Source organism: Pezoporus occidentalis, unplaced genomic scaffold, assembly GCF_034315485.1.
Source record: "Pezoporus occidentalis ecotype Australia unplaced genomic scaffold, CSIRO_AGI_Poc_V1 ctg196, whole genome shotgun sequence".
Taxonomy (NCBI): Eukaryota; Metazoa; Chordata; class Aves; order Psittaciformes; family Psittacidae; genus Pezoporus; species Pezoporus occidentalis.
The window spans coordinates 2,218,793-2,237,922 of NW_026913811.1; the positions used below are offsets into that span (position 1 = coordinate 2,218,793).

The 19,130-nt window shown below is 39.5% G+C and overlaps 1 protein-coding gene and 1 long non-coding RNA gene across 5 annotated transcripts in view; one reads left to right on the forward strand and one right to left on the reverse strand.

The window, feature by feature from the left end:
- Positions 1–4,882, forward strand: part of SLC27A6 (solute carrier family 27 member 6) — a 43,954-nt gene extending 39,072 nt beyond the window's left edge. For all 4 annotated transcript variants that reach the window (XM_062617458.1, XM_062617460.1, XM_062617459.1 and 1 more), the window contains 2 exons: positions 1,978–2,108; positions 3,780–4,882. In XM_062617458.1, coding sequence (XP_062473442.1) covers positions 1,978–2,108; positions 3,780–3,956 — 308 coding nt within the window. In that variant the 3' untranslated portion in view covers positions 3,957–4,882. The remainder of the gene's footprint in view (positions 1–1,977; positions 2,109–3,779) is intronic.
- LOC134162997 (uncharacterized) lies at positions 206–19,130 on the reverse strand. The gene is made up of 4 exons (XR_009964519.1): positions 18,567–19,130; positions 16,427–16,518; positions 6,860–6,936; positions 206–349 (listed from the first exon to the last, which is right to left on the reverse strand). It is a non-coding gene; the product is annotated as an uncharacterized LOC134162997 (long non-coding RNA).

A 19,130-nucleotide genomic window follows, 5' to 3' on the forward strand; every position in this document is an offset into this window, starting at 1 on the left:
TAAACAGCTATATTAGAAAACCAAGGACAAGGTCAAAAAGAAAATGAAGAAAAATAAGTTAGAGCATCTGAGCTTGATTCCCATTCATGCTAAATCTTTTCTTAAAATGCGTATTTTATCTGTCTATGTTAAAGACAAGTTTCTTTACAGGAGTCTGTATAGTGCTGCGCTTTACATGAGTAGCTAAACCAGTGTTGATAAAAAAACTTGCACATTATCAAGGTTTTCTCCCTGCAGCGAGTGTGCTGGGGTGGGCAAGAAATCAGGGGCAGATGTAGATAGGACATAGGGCCCAAACTAACCAAGGGGATATTCTGTATCAGATGATGCCATGCTCAGTTGTAAAAGCCTGGGGAAGGGAAGAGGATAAGATGTTTGTGTTTGCCTGACAATGCAAAATAACTAAGGAAGTCCTGGTTTTCCTTTGCTTCTGCAGGTAACTTTTGCTTCACCTATTAAACTGCCACTATCCTGATACATGAGTCTTATTTTCCTTCTGTTCTCTTGCCATTCCATGAGAGAAGGGAGTGAGTGAGAAGCTGGCTGTATGCAGGCTGAACCCACCACAAAATTACAAGGGTTTAAAATGTGAAAAAGGTGCCACCTCTAATTTAAAGCCACACAATAAGAAAGATCATAATAAAGAAGACTGATTGAAAATCAGACACAAAAATATGAGAGCTTCTAATTTCCTATACAAGTCTTACCTGCAGATTCCTACCCAGTTAATGTGACTGTCTCGATATGCAGTTAAACATACACAAATCAAGTTCCTTACAGACTTTGTAGCATTAGCAAAAAAAAAAAAACAACAAAAAAACCCCCAAACCTATATATAGAAAAGAGACAAAAGATAACATTGGCAGAATGTTATTATTACTAGCTGATGGTTAAAGTGTGCAGTTTGATTGCTGAAGTTCATTGCTTCTATGTTTTTCTGATTTTGATATTTCCCATAGATCCACAGTGCTCTCTCTTTCCACATAAACGAGTAAGATACTTGTAATCTCTCTCTGTGTTAAGGATATTCAGACCCACAGTTTTCAGAGGAGATAATGGCAAGAGAGAAAGGCTAAAACTGAAGAGAAGACATAATTATCTGATCCAGTGTCACGTTTTAAGTCCAGCTGATAACTCAGAACCATGCAGCTGCTTGCTCACTCTCCCCCACCCTTTCTTCCTCCCCCTGCTCCCAGAGGGATGAGGAGAATCAAAAGAATGCAACTCCCACAGGTTGAGATAAGAGTCCAGTAACTAAGTTATAACACAAACCACTGCTGCTACGACCAATAATAATAATGATAAGGGAAATAACAATGGAAAAGAATACAAATGCTCACCACCCACCGACCAATACCCAGCCCCACTTGAGCAGTGATCTTGCCCTTCTGGGTAATTGACCCCAGTTCTACATCCTGGGCATGACGTGCTGTGGTATGGAATACCTCTTTGGTTAGTTTGGGTCAGGTGTCCTGTCTCTGCTTCCTCCTGGCTTCCCCTCCTCCCTGGCAGAGCATGAGGCTCAGAAAGTCCTTGGTCGGAGTAAACATTACTGAGCAGCAACTAAACACATCGGTGTTATCAGCGCTGTTCCCAGGCTGAAAGTAAAAAACAGCGCACTGCACCAGCTACTAAGAAGGAGAAAAATGACTGCTACTGCTGAACCCAGGACATCCAGGAAAGAGGCTCAGCCCTCTTGTTTCTGAGAGAAGAATGTTGTTGATGTTTTCCACCTTTATTAATATTGACGGACTCCTAAGTCATTTACAGCATTATTGCTTAATCGGTCACTTGAGTGATCTCCAAATATATGTAATACCATATAATATATTAATATAATCTTCTAGCTTTACTAAAACATAGATGATATATGACTGTCATTTTATTGATGCATTACAGTTCTTTTTTGTAAGGTTCATCACTAAAATGTCAACTTCATCCATGTTTTAAAATTCTTATCTCACTTTTTCCTCCCAGATCATGAAGGAAAAGCAGGAATGGCCTCTCTTATTCTAAAGCAGAATACCTTGCTGGATTTGGAGCAAATATATAAACAAGTAGTGACCTATCTACCAAATTATGCTTGTCCTCTTTTTTTGAGAGTTCAGGTAAGCTGCATTATTGCACAGAATACAGAACTTTGACGTCATCTGAACACAGAGATGTCTAAGTGAATAACTGAAAGTGCTTGTTCATATATCACTTGATTAGTTTTACATCTGGTCCTATTTTCTGTCTTCATTAATGGAGTCCTGGGAAAGGAATTACGGAAAAAAAAAATAAAATTTGCAGATTATGTTAAAATGGGAAGAATTGAGTACAAATGAGTAAAGACAAGATTGTACAAAAGGATTTAGGGAGATTAGAAGCATGACCATGAAAACAAAAAGATACAGATTAGTAAACCATGGACAATTGCGTCTGGAAGAAAATCTAAAATCCATTTCATTAACTGGAAATGAGAGAAGGGAGATGTAGAGGTAAAGCAGGAGATACTGATTATGCACAATAAAATGATATTTCATTGACATTAGTGACACTAATGACAAAAGCTAAAGCATTTTAAAAGGTACTAGGTAAATTAAAAAGGTGAATTAAAAATGTACTTTATTATTGTCACCACCATAATAATCAGTCATGCGTCTTCCTTTCTGGTGTTCTAAAAGCACAATGACGAAGACAAAAAGAAAAACGGTTTTGAAGGTGCTTATGAAGTAAGTCTCCCAAGTCTGAAGAAAAAAAAAAAATAATAATCACTATTTGAAAGGAGAAATGATGGAAGTTGGATCAATGGGCCAATCAGAGGTTGACTAAAATGATGGTAACTTAGTCCAGACTTATTGCGATACAGATGTACAAAAAAAGTCTTTATGCTGGGCAAAAGGAATCTGACTCTTGGATGTAGCCTGGATATCAAGTATCTAGAACTTCTATTAGATTTAAATGCCTACATTACAGACGAATTGCTGTTGGTACTGCTGTCGTTAACCAAGAAATAAGGTAGTGGTGGAGGCTCAAGGCAAAAAGATAAAAACCTGTTGTTCTTGTCTGACATTTAGTCATACTTTAGAAGTTGTCGGATCTTAGACCAACTAAAGCAGGTAGATGCAGTTGCTCTCAGTTTCTAGTTTTCAGAGATTGTTTGCACATATATTTAAATATGTAAAAACAGAATAGAAGACAATGGAGAGAGGTCAGAAAGTATGGCTGAGAAGCAGTGGTGAAGATAAAAGAGTTTCCCTAGAGATGCCTCCCACTACTTTTTCCAAGGGACACAGTGACACTGAAAAGAAGCTTGAAGCATTACAAGATGTATGATAAAGATCTACCTCTGTTGGGACCTGGCTGAGTATGAGTGTGGTTGATTACATATGTGAATTTTTTAAACCCTTTATTTAGGGTGACAATAATTAGAATTTCCTGAGTTCCACCAGGAAGTTCTTAATAATGACAGTTTTTACCCTCAGATTCTTTACAATGTATAGTTTTATAAGCACACACAAATGAGGAAGCTAGATTGTCCTGGGCAGGCTGCAGCTATACCAGATGAGACACTGTGATGAGACTCTGCACAGCAATGCAGAAAGCAAAAGGTTGAAACTTTTTTCCACCACATCTTCAGGTTGGTCCACAGCAGCAGAGAAGTTCTAGTTTTCCAGGATAATGGAAAAGTAATAACAGTATTAACCTTACATCAAGAAAGATTTTCAAAAACAAATGTGAATGTGAGCAAAAAAAAAAAAGTTCTACTGAATAATAAATCTTTCTCTCTTCTATAGGATAAAATGGAAATGACTGGAACATTCAAACAACAAAAATTTCGACTGGTGGATGAAGGTTTTAATCCATCTACAATTACTGATCCTCTTTACTTTTTAGATAATTCTAAAAAAGCGTATGTCTTGTTAACCAAAGAAGTACATGAAATGATCTTATCTGGGAAAATTAAACTTTAACCTAATAATAGGTTATTGAGGGACAGACTATATGAACTACTGCATGAGAAAACACTAATTACCAATATTTATACATAGTTATTCAGAATAGTATTTTATGTACTTGATACTTGCATTCAGATATGTTTTGTATCTTTCCTGTCTTCATCATTATTGATTATTAATCATTTTTTTACCTATTGAGACCAATTTCTAATTACATGATCTGTAGAACATAACTGAAATCTGTTTTGTCTCAATCTTGGAATATAAATGCTGAGTATGATGTTTTTTCTTAGTACAAAATTAACGTGAATGATATGTGGGATGAAGCACAGTAAAAAAAAAAAGATTCAACATAAAGGTATTGTGACACAAGTTGTTTTGAGAGAGAAAATTTGCCACTGTTTTCATGTAGTTTAGATTTATATTTACTTCTGAATATATATTTTAAGAAACAAAGACTTGGCAGTGGTTGAATGAAAACACAACTTTTCCATAGTTTCTTCTGATAGAACATAAGATTGAAGACAGTCACACAGAATAAAGCCCTCAAACCCAAAACTAAGAGGTTTGTACTAACATCACTGCTGAAAGTTTGTCATAATCCATGCTCTTTCATTTGTTAAACTGGCTGTTCGGAGTGTCAAATTCTGAAGACAGTGCAAACTTTTGTGAAATGTTTAGTGGAGGATCAACAATAGCCAGAGAAAATGTGCACCTTAATGGGGAAAATCACTTATATAGCATTAAAAGAATTTTACAGCACTTTATGTATGTCATGCATATTGACTAATGAATAGTTTCCTTACTCTTATTAATGACTGCCAGATATTATTATTTTATTAGTACAAAATATAGCAGAAATTTTAAAATTCTAAATCGTATGTCCTAATACATTGCTTTTTAAAAGTTTTAAAATAAAGTATAAGATTATTTAAACCAAATTCTTTAACATCGCAGTTTTTTAGGTCTGATTGAGTAAAGTCTATTACACTACTTGCACAGTGTTCTCCTCTAATGGATTGTGGTACCAGCATTGACCATCCAGAGGCAGTATCATAGAAAGGGTTACTTCAGTAAGTCTCTCTTCTGTTACACTGTGGTGAGAAACCAGGCTCACATAAAAAAGTTGGATGTACCATACTTAAAAAAATTACTATCTTTTCTTGTTTCTTTCTACTTTGTTCATCTAACAAGACAGTAGAACTTCTGTTAACTTTTGATTCTCTGATCATCACTTTCATTGATTTTCCTTAAAAAACCAAGTCAAGGATCTGGTAAAAAACACACAAAGGTTCATAGCTTGTTTGCATTTCTGAATACCGTATTTGTTATGGGACTTTCAATATAAATAAGCAAGTTTGCAGTTTTGCAATTTACAAAGCAGCAAGACCAAGCTGTGCTTACACCAACATCATGCTTGGTGGTAGGTGTTACTGTAACTGTGAAGTACGTGATGGGGAAAGTAGAGGACTGCTGGGTATGGATGGAACGGTTCACTGTGGTCTAACACTTCCTGAGCTGTTCCACTTTTTCTGTTTCTTTATGTAGTTCCCAAAATGGCTGTATATGACAGAAAGACAGGTGGAAGGTGCTGGTTGTTATTCAGGCAGATGGAAGTACCATTGCTCTGTCTGGAGATACTTGCACTTCCCTGCTCGCAAGCTACAGATTTAACAATCAAGTGTTTACAATAAAATTAATCCCAACTTTGAAAGTTATGTTATAATTTTGAGGAAAGGATTGGTTGTTGAAATCAAAACTGGTTTATGCCCATCTTACAATAAGCTTGTGTTGAATATACCTCAGGATCCCCTTTCTTTCATTAGAACATCAAAAATTATGCTGTTTCTATGCCAAATAATACATTTTAAAAAGTGTACTCTGGTATTTAGAAACATATTTAATCTTGTAACAGTTTATTTTGCTTTAGAACATTTGATACTATTTATGACTAGAGAAAAGATTCTACCTCTCACATGCAACAGAAAGGTGGGGGGTGAGCTATAAGAAACAAGATGAGGAAACACGTAAATACCTTTCCGTGAAGCAGACAGTTGGTGGTTTTGAGCTCTGTGGTATATTTCAGCAGCAGGAGGACTCAGTTCTAACTTGATTGTCTTGAGCAGCCTACAGGTGTTGGTTTCCCAGCTGTGACCACTAAAAATACACAATTCCATCTAATGCCCTGTATTCCTCAGTGTAACCAAGACAGTCTGGGAGATCTGCCTGTTTTGAAAGGCTGATCAGAGTCCTGACCCATACACTATCCCAAGAGATAGGATGTTTATGACCTCAAGAAAATAATAAAGAGAAAATCTACAGAACCATAGGCACCATATTTCCTAAGGGGAAAACCGTATCATTTTCAATCCAGTAGTTTTCTTTCTTTTAGCCAGTAGATTAGGTGCCAGCAGATGCATTGAAGCATGTTGCAGCAAAACATCACATTTCCCATGGATATGTAGATCATTGAACTGGCACTGAAGTTACCCCAGTATATGCCTGGGAAGTTTAACTTCACATAGTAGGGGTAAAGAAGCATCTGAGGATGGCTGGGGTGTGAATGGAGAGCTTCACTGCTAACCTTATAGTAAAAAAATGAGATATTAAAATCAATAAAGGTAAGTATGTTTTAGATTTAGTGTCTGTGTCTTGAAGTTTTCCTCTGCAACTGAGGATTGTCAACGATGAAAGAAATGTTTAGTTTTAGGAAATCAGATTGGAATTATCATTTAAGGAAGGTAAATTCCTGCAAGTGTAAACACATATTCACTCTCGTCCTAGTGGTACAGTTAACTGGTACAGTTAATACAGTTAGTCTGGATTATCTTTCATAAATCTTCCTCGTAATCCCTAGGAAACAGTAAAAAAATACAAAGTTCTTAAGCAGATCATGTCCTGAATTGTGTCCTACTCACCCAAGTCAGGTAGATACAGTTTTTCAAGAGATGAAGCATCTGAACTGTACCTCACACTCACACCAGCATTCCCATACCTGCACATGACATAGAAAATACCTTCTAATTTTTCTCTTGTTTGCATTTTTTAAATCAAAAAATACTAGATGGCTATGGGAGGAAAGACAAAAAAGACACTCCACCTAAAAAAAAAAAAATAAATTGATTCATTTTCAGTGGCCTGGCCCCCGCTCACAATGCAACCACCAATCTGATATGCTTTCTCACAAACAGCAGAAATTATAAGACACATGCCAGTATTTATGAAACCCATTCATTAAGTCAAAACTAACCTCAAGGAGAGAATGACCTTCTGTTCAGAATCTGCTGTCTCAAAAAATGCTATTTGCAGTAAAATTAGATGCAAAGTATTATCAGGCAACAAAGAAAGTTACACATAGAATCATAGAATAGTTAAGGTTGGAAAGGACCTTAAGATCATCTAGTTCCAACATCCCTGCCCTGGGCAGGGACACCTCACACTAAACCATGCCACCCAAGGCCTGTCCAACCTCGCCTTGAACACTGCCACGGATGGAGTATTCACAGCTTCCTTGAGCAACCCATTCCAGTGCCTCACCACCCTTACAGTAAAAAACTTTTTCCTTATATCCAGTCTAAACTTCCTGTTTAAATTTTAACCCATTAGCCTTTTCCTATCACTACAGTCCCTAATGAATAGTCCCTCTCCAGCATCCCTATAGTCCCCCTTCAGATCCTGGAAGGCTCCTATGAGGTCTCCATGCAGCCTTCTCTTCTCCAGGCTCAACAGTCCCCACTTTCTCTGCCTTACTTCATATGGCAGGTGCTCCAGCCCCCTGATCATCCTTGTGGCCCTCCTCTGGACTTGTTCCAACACTTCCATGTCCTTTTTATGTTGAGGACACCAGAACTGCACACAATACTCCAAGTGAGGTCTCACGAGAGCAGAGTGGAGGAGAAAGATCACCTCCATCAAAGGTCACGCTCCTTTTGATGCAGCCCGGGATACGGTTGGCTTTCTGGGCTGCGAGCACACACTGAAGCCGGATCATGTTGAATTTCTCGTCAACCAGCACCCCAAATTCCTTCTCTGCAGGGCTGCTCTGAATCTCTTCTCTGCCCAACCTGTAGCTGTGCCTGGGATTGCTCCAACCCAGGTGTAGGACATTGCACTTGGCATGGTTAAACTTCATGAGGTTGGCATCAGCCCACCTCACAAGTGCGTTGAGGTCCCTCTGGATGGCATTCCTTCCCTCCAGTGTATCAACTGAACCACACAGCTTGGTGTCATCAGCAAACTTGCTGAGGGCGCACTCAATCCCACTGTCCATGTCACCAGCAAAGATGTTGAACAAGACCAGTTCCAACATCGATCCCTGCGGGACACCACTCCTTACTGGTCTCCAGCTGGACATTGAGCCATTGACCACAGCTGTTTGCATTCAGCCATCCAGCCAGTTCTTTATCCACTGAGTGGTCCATCCATCAAATTGATGTCTCTCTAATTTAGAGACAAGGATGTCGTGTGGGACAGTGTCAGATGCTTTGCACAAGTCCAGGTAGATGATGTCAACTGCTCTACCCCTGTCCATCAGCTCCGTAGCCTCATCATAGAAGGCCACCAAATTGGTCAGGCAGGATTTCCCCTTAGTGAAGCCATGCTGGCTGTCACCAAGCACCTTGTTGTTTCTCATGTGCCTTAGCATGCCTTCCAGGAGAATCTGCTCCAAGATTTTGCCAGGCACAGAGCTGAGACTGACTGGTCTGTAGTTGCCTGGGACATCCATTTCCCCCTTCTTGAAAATGGGGGTTATATTTCCCTTTTTCCAGTCGTTGGGAACGTTACCTGACTGCCATGACTTTTCAAATATGATAAACAGTTGTGGCGCATCAAAGACGGACTCCAGTTCTGGTGAAATCTGAAGACCTTTATTTCGAATCTCACATCCCTTTTATAGTCTACTAAGTGCTAAGCATTAACTTTCCACTCTCTTACTTCCTTATCAACCCAATTCAGCAAACCTAGTAAGGGTTACAAATATTTACATCGTTTGGTCTGTCTTTGAGTTGCATATCCTGCTTTATCTTGCAAACGGCCTGCTTTGTTTTGCTAACCGATCTTTACCCTTTGTTGCTCTCTTTAGGGTTCCCAAGGCTTAAGCCGGACCAGGGCAATAATGCCTGGATCCATTTTGTTAACTCTTTCTGTCCCATCACCCACAGACAATGGCTTAGCAACTTCATTTGCCAGCTCCTTCAGGACCGTGGATGGATTTCATCAGGTCCCATGGACTTGTACGCATTCAGGTTCTTAAGATGGTCTCAAACCAGATCCTCTCCTACAGTGGGCCTGTCGTGGTTTAAGTTCAGCTGCCACGCAGCATGCTCACTCACTTCCCCCCTTCCTCCCCCACCCCTGCTCCCAGAGGGATGGGGAGGAGAATCAAAATAAAGTAACTCCCACAGGTTGAGATAAGAAGAGTCCAGTAACTAAGGTATAACACAAACCACTGCTGCTACGACCAATAATAATAATGATAAGGGAAATAACAACGGAAGAGAATACAACTGCTCACCACCCGCCAATCGATACCCAGCCCAACTCAAGGAGTGATCTAGCCCTTCCAGGTAACTGCCTCCAGTTTATATACCGCACATGACGTGCTGTGGTATGGAATACCCCTTTGGTTAGTTTGGGCCAGGTGTCCTGTCTCCGCTTCCTCCTGGCTTCCCCTCCTCCCTGGCAGAGCATGAGACTCAGAAAGTCCTTGGTCAGAGTAAACATTACTGAGCAGCAATTAAAAACGTCGGTGTTATCAGCATTGTTCCCAGGATGAAAGTCAAAATCACAGCACTGCACCAGCTACTAAGAAGGAGGAAATTGACTGCTGCTGCTGAATCCAGGACAGGGCCCAAGGTCTTCATTCTCAGTCCTTGCGTCTGCCTTCCAAGACTTGCACAGCATGGTCAGAGCCTTTGCCAGTGAAGAATGAGGCAAAGAAGTCATTAAGAACCTCAGCCTTCTTCAAATCCAGGGCAGCCAGTTCTCCCGATAGCTTCTGGAGAGGGCCCATGTTGTCCCTAGTCTGTCTTTTATTTGTAAGGTACCTATAGAATCCCTTCCTGTTATCTGTCACATCCCTAGCCAAGTTTAATTCTAACTGGGCCTTAGCTTTCCTAACCTGGTCCCTAGCTTCCTGGACATCCCTGTATTCTTCCCAGTCCGCCTGTCCTTGCTTCCACCTTTTATAAGCGTCTTAAATAGTACATAAATAGTAGTAGTTTTAGAATCCATTTAGCATGAAGTATATTATTAACAGTACTGCCAATAACTGACAGCATAGTCCAATAATTCATTTTTCCATTAGGATAACAGAGGATCATTAGGTCCTCTATGTCCTGGTATTCAGGACATAATACCTTTATACCATTAACTATACAAATAGATTACATGAGGTAGACGGCAATGCAAGTCTTAAACAAACTAGGTCATTATAAGAGTGGGATGAAATCCCTGCATCACTAAAAAACCCACAAGCTCTCCACAGTCTGAGAGTCCTTTACCAAAATAGTCTTCATTCAGTTTCTCCAAAGACTGCATCAGACAAAGTTCAAATCAGTCTAGAACTGCTTTTGCAGTATAACAAAGCAGTCTTCATACAGGAGATACACTGACCTATTTCCATCTGGAGCTGCTCCTGGCACTGTGAGTTTTATATGGTTTTCATAGTTCCTATTATTACAGAGGCCTGCATTAGAAGTGTGGAGTTTTGAGTTATCTCAGCTGTACCATATATAAGAATAATTCTTACTTATAAAAATCACACTTAGACTGGCAAAACCCCACTTTTTTTGCCTCCTTTTCTTCAAGTAACTCGTACTGCTATGCTGACAAAACTAATAGTTCTTGCAAGTATGTACAGACTGTGGTACCAGTTTAGGGATGGCTAACTTTGGTAAGTTGTTCTTTGTGGTGGTTCTCAGTTTAGAACTTACTTGACTAAATGGCTCAATTCACTTTAAAACAAAGCAAAACCAAACAAAAAAAAAAACATTTTAACAAATTGAGTATTCAGTACTCAATTATTTGAAGCATATTTTGCAATAAAGCAGTGAATGCCTTTAATGGGAATTCTAACATCAAAAGAGATCTGCTCGTTCTGTGCAACCTGCTGAGTACAGATAAACACAGTTGTCAGTGTTTTACACTGCTAATTGTATAGCAGGACTTATCTTTAGTTTTAAAATCTGTCTGAAAAAAGCAGGTTTGATCCAAAAGAAAGACAACTTACTTTGGTACACAGTTCTTTGGTAAAAATCGTTATTCATTGTTTTTTTATAAGTATTTGTGCATCTTTGTTAAGTATATGTACCCAAAATATAGTCACTGGTTTCCAAGTCAGACAAGCAAATTTAATCTAGTTACATGGAATGCATCTTCAGTTGTCAAACTCTGACATCAACACTAATTATGCTAGCAATAACTATTCAGATGGTTATATACATGTGCAGACCTTTACAGTCTTAAAAATGGAAATGTTCATGAGATATTTTCTGATTAAAGCCACTCAACCTGAGCAAATTAAAATGTAAAGATTAAAAGGTGCCTGTTTGGAATGATGGACAGCAGAGAAACTAACTGAAGACTATGAGAGTACTGTGAGCTAGAGTGTTACTTGTGATTCAGTGAAAACAGGTTGTTGTGATTAGCACAATTTCCATTCAATTTTCTTTTTATTCTTCCTTTCTAATTCATTCTTTTCTCCTTGCTAATAACAAAATATACTTGCATTCTAATTAAATTTAAAAAAAAAAAGTAATAAGGTACAGAACATATCCTGAGCACCACCCTTGGGAGTGTGAGTGACCAGTAGTGTGGTGAAGAGAGTGGGCAAACAGGGCACAGAGGAACATGGTACTTTATATGGACAGACCCCAGTAGTCTTGCAAGCTTCAGAGGTGAGCTCAGCCAGCGGTCATCGAGACAGTACTCTAGGATGGCATCCCCTCAGCAGAAAGTAAAGGAAACTGGGTCCTCTCTGCTGGCCAGGAAGGACATGGTGACAGACAGATGTCCCTCATTAACATGTACCTTTCCTGACATCTGGCTGTAGTGAATACAAGAACTTGGTGGTGATACGAGATGGCAGCTGTGCAAGATGCCAGCAGAATGATGGTTTCCTCTGCATGGTGGCAGAGCTATGGGAGGAGGTGGAAGGGCTAAGCAATATAAGGGAATCTGAGGAGGAGATTGACTGGTGACCCCCCTAGTGACCCGCATAGTTGATGAGGTAAAGGCTGTGGACATTGTCTATTTGGACTTAAGTAAAGCATTTGACACTCTCCTACAGCATTCCCCTGGAGAAACTGGCTGCTCATAGCCCAGGTATGTGGATTCTTTGCTGGGTGATTGGGCAGAGAAGTGATACAGAGAAGCCCTGTGGAGAAGGACTTGGGGTGTTGGTTGATGAGAAACTGAACATGTGCTGGCTTCAGCGTGCACTCGCAGCCCAGAAAGCCAACCGTATCCTGGACTGCATCAAAAGGAGCGTGACCAGCAGGTCGAAGGAGGTGATTCTGCCCCTCTACTCTGCTCTCGAGACCTCACTTGGAGCACTGTGTGCAGTTCTGGTGTCCTCAACATAAAAAGGACATGGAACTGTTGGAACACGTCCAGAGGAGGGCCATGAGGATGATCAGGGGACTGGAGCACCTCCCGTATGAAGATAGGCTGAGAAAGTGGGGGCTGTTCAGCTTGGAGAAGGCTGTGTGGAGACCTCATAGCAGCCTTCCAGTATCTGAAGGGGGGCTACAAGGATGCCAGAGAGGGACTCTTCATCAGGGGCTGTAGCGACAGGACAAGGAGTAATAAGTTCAAACCTAAACAGGTGAAGTTCAGGTTGGATATAAGGAAGAAGTTCTTTCCTCTTAGGGTGGTGAGGCACTGGAACAGGTTGCCCAGAGAAACGCTTCATCCCTGGCGGTGTTCAAGGCCAAGCTGGACAGAGCCTTGGGTGACATGGTCTAGTGTAAGGCATCCATGCCCATGGCAGGGGGGTTGAAACTAGATGACCTTAAGTTCCTTTCTAATCCAAACCATTCTATCATTCTATGATCCTATGATTCCATTTCCATTTTGCTGCCTACAAAAATCCAGCTTTTGCGAAGCAAAGCTTGTATCTACCCAAATACCTGTAATCTGCCATTAACAAATTGGTTTTGTTGGGAAATATGTAGTTCAACATTAAGTAGAACTCACCATTTTCTTAGTCTGTTTTTATACTGGCATATCTCTGCCACATTGAGGAGTCCCTATGCCACCTGTTGGGTATATCCTGAACTAGCTTGGGGTATTAAGTATTCTCCAGATGTACAGATTATTTTAAAAGACCTTTTGGCTCCCCTTGTGCTATATGAAAACTAAATTCCTTGAGAGAAATGTGGCACACAAGAAAGCAAAATATTGTCACATATTTTCGAGATCACTCATTTTGCTCAGCTAGCTCATTACATTAAATGAAAAGTAGCCCTTCCTGACTAAAATGTTGATCCTATAGTCTGTATTTTTCTTGAACCTCGCTAATCAATGTTCAGCACAAGTACTGTTCTTCTTAGACAATACCTTACCTAGTTAAGATAATCTCTGCCTTGCTTTGGTAGACTGTCCTGGGTTCAGCAGTAGCAGACATTTTTCTCCTTCTTAGTAGCTGGTGCAGTGCTGAGTTTTTGACTTTCGGCCTGGGAACAGTGCTGATAACACCAATGTTTTTAGTTACTGCTCAAATGTTTAGACTGACCAAGGACTTTCTGAGTCTCATGCTCTGCCAGGGAGGAGGGAAGCCGGAAGGAAGCAGAGACAGGACACCTGACCCAAACTGACCAAAGAGGTATTCCATACCACAGCATGTCATGCCCAGGATGTAGAACAGGGGGCAGTTACCTGGAAGGGCTAGTTCACAGCAGTGTTGCACGAGGTATCAGTCAGTGCTCCGTCGGGCGGGGTGGGGAGAGTTATCAGTCAGCGGGCGGTGAGCAGTTGTATTCTGTTCCCTTGTTATTTCCCTTATTATTATTATTATTGGTGGTAGCAGTAGTGGTTTGTGTTATACCTTAGTTACTGGAGTGTTCTTATCTCAACCTGTGGGAGTTGCTTTCTTTCGATTCTCCTCCCCATCCCTCTGGGAGCAGGGTGAAGGCAAAAAAAGGGGGGGGGGGGGGGGGGTGAGAGAGTGACTGCGTGATTTATAGCTGACTGTGTTTAAACCACGACATCGACAAAGACCAGTGTCATAAAAGGAGTTTTTAAAAACTGCTTCTAGCGAAAAAAGGTTTTGTGACCAAATGATGATTGTTGGCTTATCACCAGTAGTACTTACACAGCCAAGCAGTGGATGACAATCAACCTTCATGTTAGTTGCGCTGTACAGGTTCTGTTGGCAATTTCCACAGTTACATTCAGATCCTGTATATTCACGGATCTGCAGAATTTGAAGCGAAGTAATTCTTTTTGCATTCCATAAATCATAGTATCTTGCCTTGTGCCACCACCATCCTGTCTCTGTTTCATAAGGCTCATTTCTCATTACAGGAGCCAGCAGGACTTGAAGTTGTACAGAGAAATCAACAGAAACAATAGACTAGATAGCATATGGCCTGCAAAATTCAGTAAAGTATTAAAAGACAAACATATTACTGATTTTGACGTCATTCCATTGAAAAAGTAGTTCTACATAGATATTTTTTGATCTGCAAGTGCATTAAGTATCTGCTGTGACAAGACTTCACCTGGAAGCAGGTATTGGAAAAATTTATGTCCAGTTTACAAAACTGCAGGGTTTTTTAACCTTACTAAAAGTTTTTCTGAACAATTAGATTTGTATTATAACTGCTAATTCCCACATCTGGCAGCTGCTGGTCCTCATGGAGCTTCCCTCCTCACTGCAAATTCTCACAGAGGATAGGGCACGGTGCCTATCAACACAGACTGCTCAAAGCCACAGTCCCACAGCTGGCACTGGAGTTCTGCTTTCCCTTTCCTTTTCTAAACCCCAGATAATTCATGTGATCATTACATTTTGAAGTAACCCCCAAGGATTATTAGGAAAAAGGAAAAGGATTTTATGTACTGAAACTTTTAAGTAACACTGCCAATGCCATTCAGTTGAACTCACTGAAAAAACAGTAATTTTGGCCCTGCACATTCCATTGCATCATTCTTTATTAATAAACCCCTGTTCAAATTACTGATTTTTTAGCCCCAGCTTTCAACAACTATTCATTTTACATTATATCATTGAACAAATAGTCACACAAGCCCTACTCCTATTAGCAGAAATCCCTGAAAAGACAAAGAACTTTAAGAAAAAGTACCTTTCTTTTTCTCTCTTCAGCTTTTTTTTCATCTTTTGCTTTTCTTTGGATGCTACAGCACTGAAACCAAACTCAAAAAATTACTAGTTTTGTAGCCACTAAATGTCTCAGACACATCTATGTATTTGTTTGCAAAGTGGGTCAACTGCCACTCAGCTTCACTGTTATTAGTATAACCTAATGTGTGCAAGTGTTGCCACACCTGGGCTGATGATGAGGCTATTCATTCTGGTCTCTCAAAGATACTGAGAGTGGATTCTGGCTAAAAATGCCTGCCTGTGCTCTGGACTTGTTTTTTTCTCCTGTGTTCTGTTATTCCACCTCAAAAAAAAAAAAAAAAAAAGTTAATTTTAAGGTAATGGAAGGCAAGGGATAATTCTTTAGTTAATGCAAAATCACTCACAGATTTAGGATTCCTGGAATTAAACCAACGAATCTCCTGAGGAATGAAAACCACATTTCCTTCAGTAGTTGCTAATGCAGAAGTTTGTCGGGCAGATGTTCCAAATGACAATAATCAAGTTAGAAAGCTTTTGAAAGAGCTCTTGGGTTAGTAAATTACATGCTCTAAATAAAATATTTAGAACTGGGAAACTGAGGACTGAAGTGGTTGATTTAAAAATATATGTGATGTAGACAAATGCTGAGAGTGAAAGAGCAGACAGAAGATATTTCTTTTCTCCTGAAAAACCCTAGTTGTTTCCTCTGTGTTACGGTTTGCTGGTACTCCTTGTAAGAGTGAAACTACACTTCCCAATGTAGTCAGAAAGCATGCCAAGAAAGAAAGCATTTCAAAGAAAAAGCCAAGGCAAAATGTGATAGAAATACCTTGTTGATTCAGGTAGCTATTCATGCATAGAAAGGAGCAGAGAGGACAAAACTCAGCTGTATTTAAATTACACTACAGAGTTTAGGTCTAACTAATATATTTTAAAATTATATATTTTTAAAAGTTAAAGGCTAACTTACTCATCTGATAATACATCTGCCCAGGCAAATACCTTGCTGATCCCAACCCTGGCCTGCTGTCCGAACTTTCCTGGCTTGACCTCACATCTGCCTCATTACTAGACTTTGCTGTTCCTGAACTGCTTTGCTTTTCTGGTCCAACTGCTGCAGGACCATGTGTTGCCTCCAGCGGCTTGCTACCACCCCCTGTACCCTGTCAATATTTACCTGGTGGAATAGCCCTCTTGTACACAGCAAATCATTCACATGCCTTGTTTTTTCTAGGATCCTGAAACAGATGGCTCAGAGGGCTTTGCAACCTATAGAGACAGAAGCATTAAGAAAAATAATTTGAGTTACAATTCCTTGAGGCTTCTTTTAATTTCAGTATTGGCACAGGCTGAATTTAATGTCTTCAAGGAGATGATAAAAAGAACTATGTAAAAATGGAGAGAAAAAGGACAGTTAATGCCAAGCTCAGTTATGTTCTCAGAACACAACAGGGTGATTTCAAATCATCTTCAATAGTTGAAGAAGTGTTTCATTGTCCTGACTATTAAAATGCATTAAATGTTTTCCTTTTTTATCAGTAAACTATTGCTTTAGTCATTACAAAAAGGCTATACAGCTTGAAACTGGAAACAAAGTAGGTCTGGTCTGATAGCTCCCTACATCTTTGTCCACCTAATTAGACAAACTGAAAAGGTCCAGAATTGCTAACAGCATGAATAAAAAGGTGCCCCTTTATATACGTGACTACATGGAAAGATACTGCCTGGTGCATAGTGTATGAACTCTTCCAAGTATGATCACAAGAAGTTTGCTTCAACTACGGTAACTACAGATCTCCCAAATGCAACTGCTCATAAAACATTTGTCTTATAAACAAACAAACAAATAAAAACCAAAACTACATGCAGTGACTTCTGAATATAGAACAGGATTACCGGAACTAATAGAGTTCTGCTGAATTGGAGAGAAACTACACAAAACAAAGGATTTGAATTGAGAATTCTTTCAAGAGTAGCTTATTTGATTAAAAAATGTGCAAACCATTTTTGGATCAAAAGCAAACATAAACTGTGGGTCAAGCAAAAGGCATAGTACAGACAATACTCCAAACTATCTTGATTATGGCAACTGGTATTACACATGATTAAACATTGTTGATTCAAAGGAAAAATTAAACAGAAACCTTAAATAACTCACAAAACCTAATGCATATAAGGGTGATGGAAGAGCAACTGCAAGAGATGCAGATCAATTATATCAGTAAGGAAATGCTTTCAGGTTCATCAACCTTCAGTCAACAAAATGGATTCTACCAGGTATGCCTTAATGTTTCTACCATGGTCATTAGCCAGCTTGAAGCCAGGGGTTGAAAAAAGCCCTCTTCTATTTGGTGAGATTCTGTCTGACTGGCAAAGCATATGTTTGTACATTTACATCAACATTTAAAAAAAAAAAAAAGTAATAAACCTGTTTCAAAAGGAAACTTAACCAAGACTTTGGATCAACAACTGCTGTAATTCCAAGTAATTCTGTGTAATTAAAGTATTCCTGAACAGGATACAGCAGCAATACCTGATCTTGAAGATTTAATTGTCTGTTGTACTTTACGATTCAGACAAAGGTAAAAGATAATCACTAAGAATGTGCTTTAACAGAATTGCCGTACCGTATTTAATGCAGTAATGGAGAAGGATGTAATTATTCGTATTGGTAGAAATGTGAGGACTACCAAACCTGAAAAAAAATATATAAGGCCTTTTATTTTCACATATCACAGAGAAAACAATCATGTAATTATTCAGTAAGCTCCTTTTTCTATTATTTTATCTTACATATTCATATATTTTATCAATATGGTTACCATCAATATGGTTACCATTGTCACATTTTACTATCCTGTTCCCATTGTTGTTATACATTAAAGGAATTTAGGATATCAAAATACAGCCCAAGAGATATGGTATTGAATCAACAGGGGTTTTAGCTTTGAAACACCTGTCAAGCTGCAAAATTAGATGCGGGGCAGAGGTTTGTCACGGTAACGTGCTTTTTACTTTGAGGTATCTTTATGTAATGGGCAGTCTTAAAAATAAAGAAATAAAATAGTCTGATAATTCTTGATAAAAGGGGCAACATGGGCAGATGACTCTAGAGGTAAAGCTAAAAACATTATCATTATTAACTTAATTCCAAATCTTGCAAGGAAGCAAATCCAACCAAGTGAAGAGTGCTTTATTCTCCCAGGAAATTCCAGGAGCTATTTGCCAGTCACAGCTACTTCCATCCATGCTGCTGCAAACACTTGTCTGTCATTTGAACACACAGCATCAACAGAGTTGTAAGCTAATTAGCTCACACACGAGCAATGTTTGGGTTGTCTGATCTCAGGGTCAGTTTGACATCCAGAATGCCCAAAGACTCTACCACTTCATACACAGACTGCCATTGCATGAAACTGCAGCAGAAATATAGATATCTCTTAGAAAGGATTTTGTGCAGTGTTAAGAAAATGCTCCTGCAGATGAGACAAACAGAAGTGGCTGTGCCAAGTACGGAGAGCTGAGGCAATCCACTCTGCAGCTGGCACAACTCAGCAGTGCAAAGTATGTACCTGCAGTACGTACCCCAGCAGTATCAACAGAATTGCTACAGAGCCAGTGCAAGGGACACTATCTCAGGCATTAAGTACAGATAGCAAGCAAATCTGGCTGTAAGCCCAGTGTCAAGAGTAGTTTTAAAATACAATACAGATCTAGCCAGATATATTGAAGTCAACAGAGAGATCAGCTGGGACTACAAAGTCAGGACTGCAGACCTAAGCTATCTGTGTTAGCTGCATGATAATGTGGTTACATTGCCACAACAAGGTAGCTTAATACAGGTTTTCAGGACAAGATGAAAAATCTTAACAAAGGTTTTT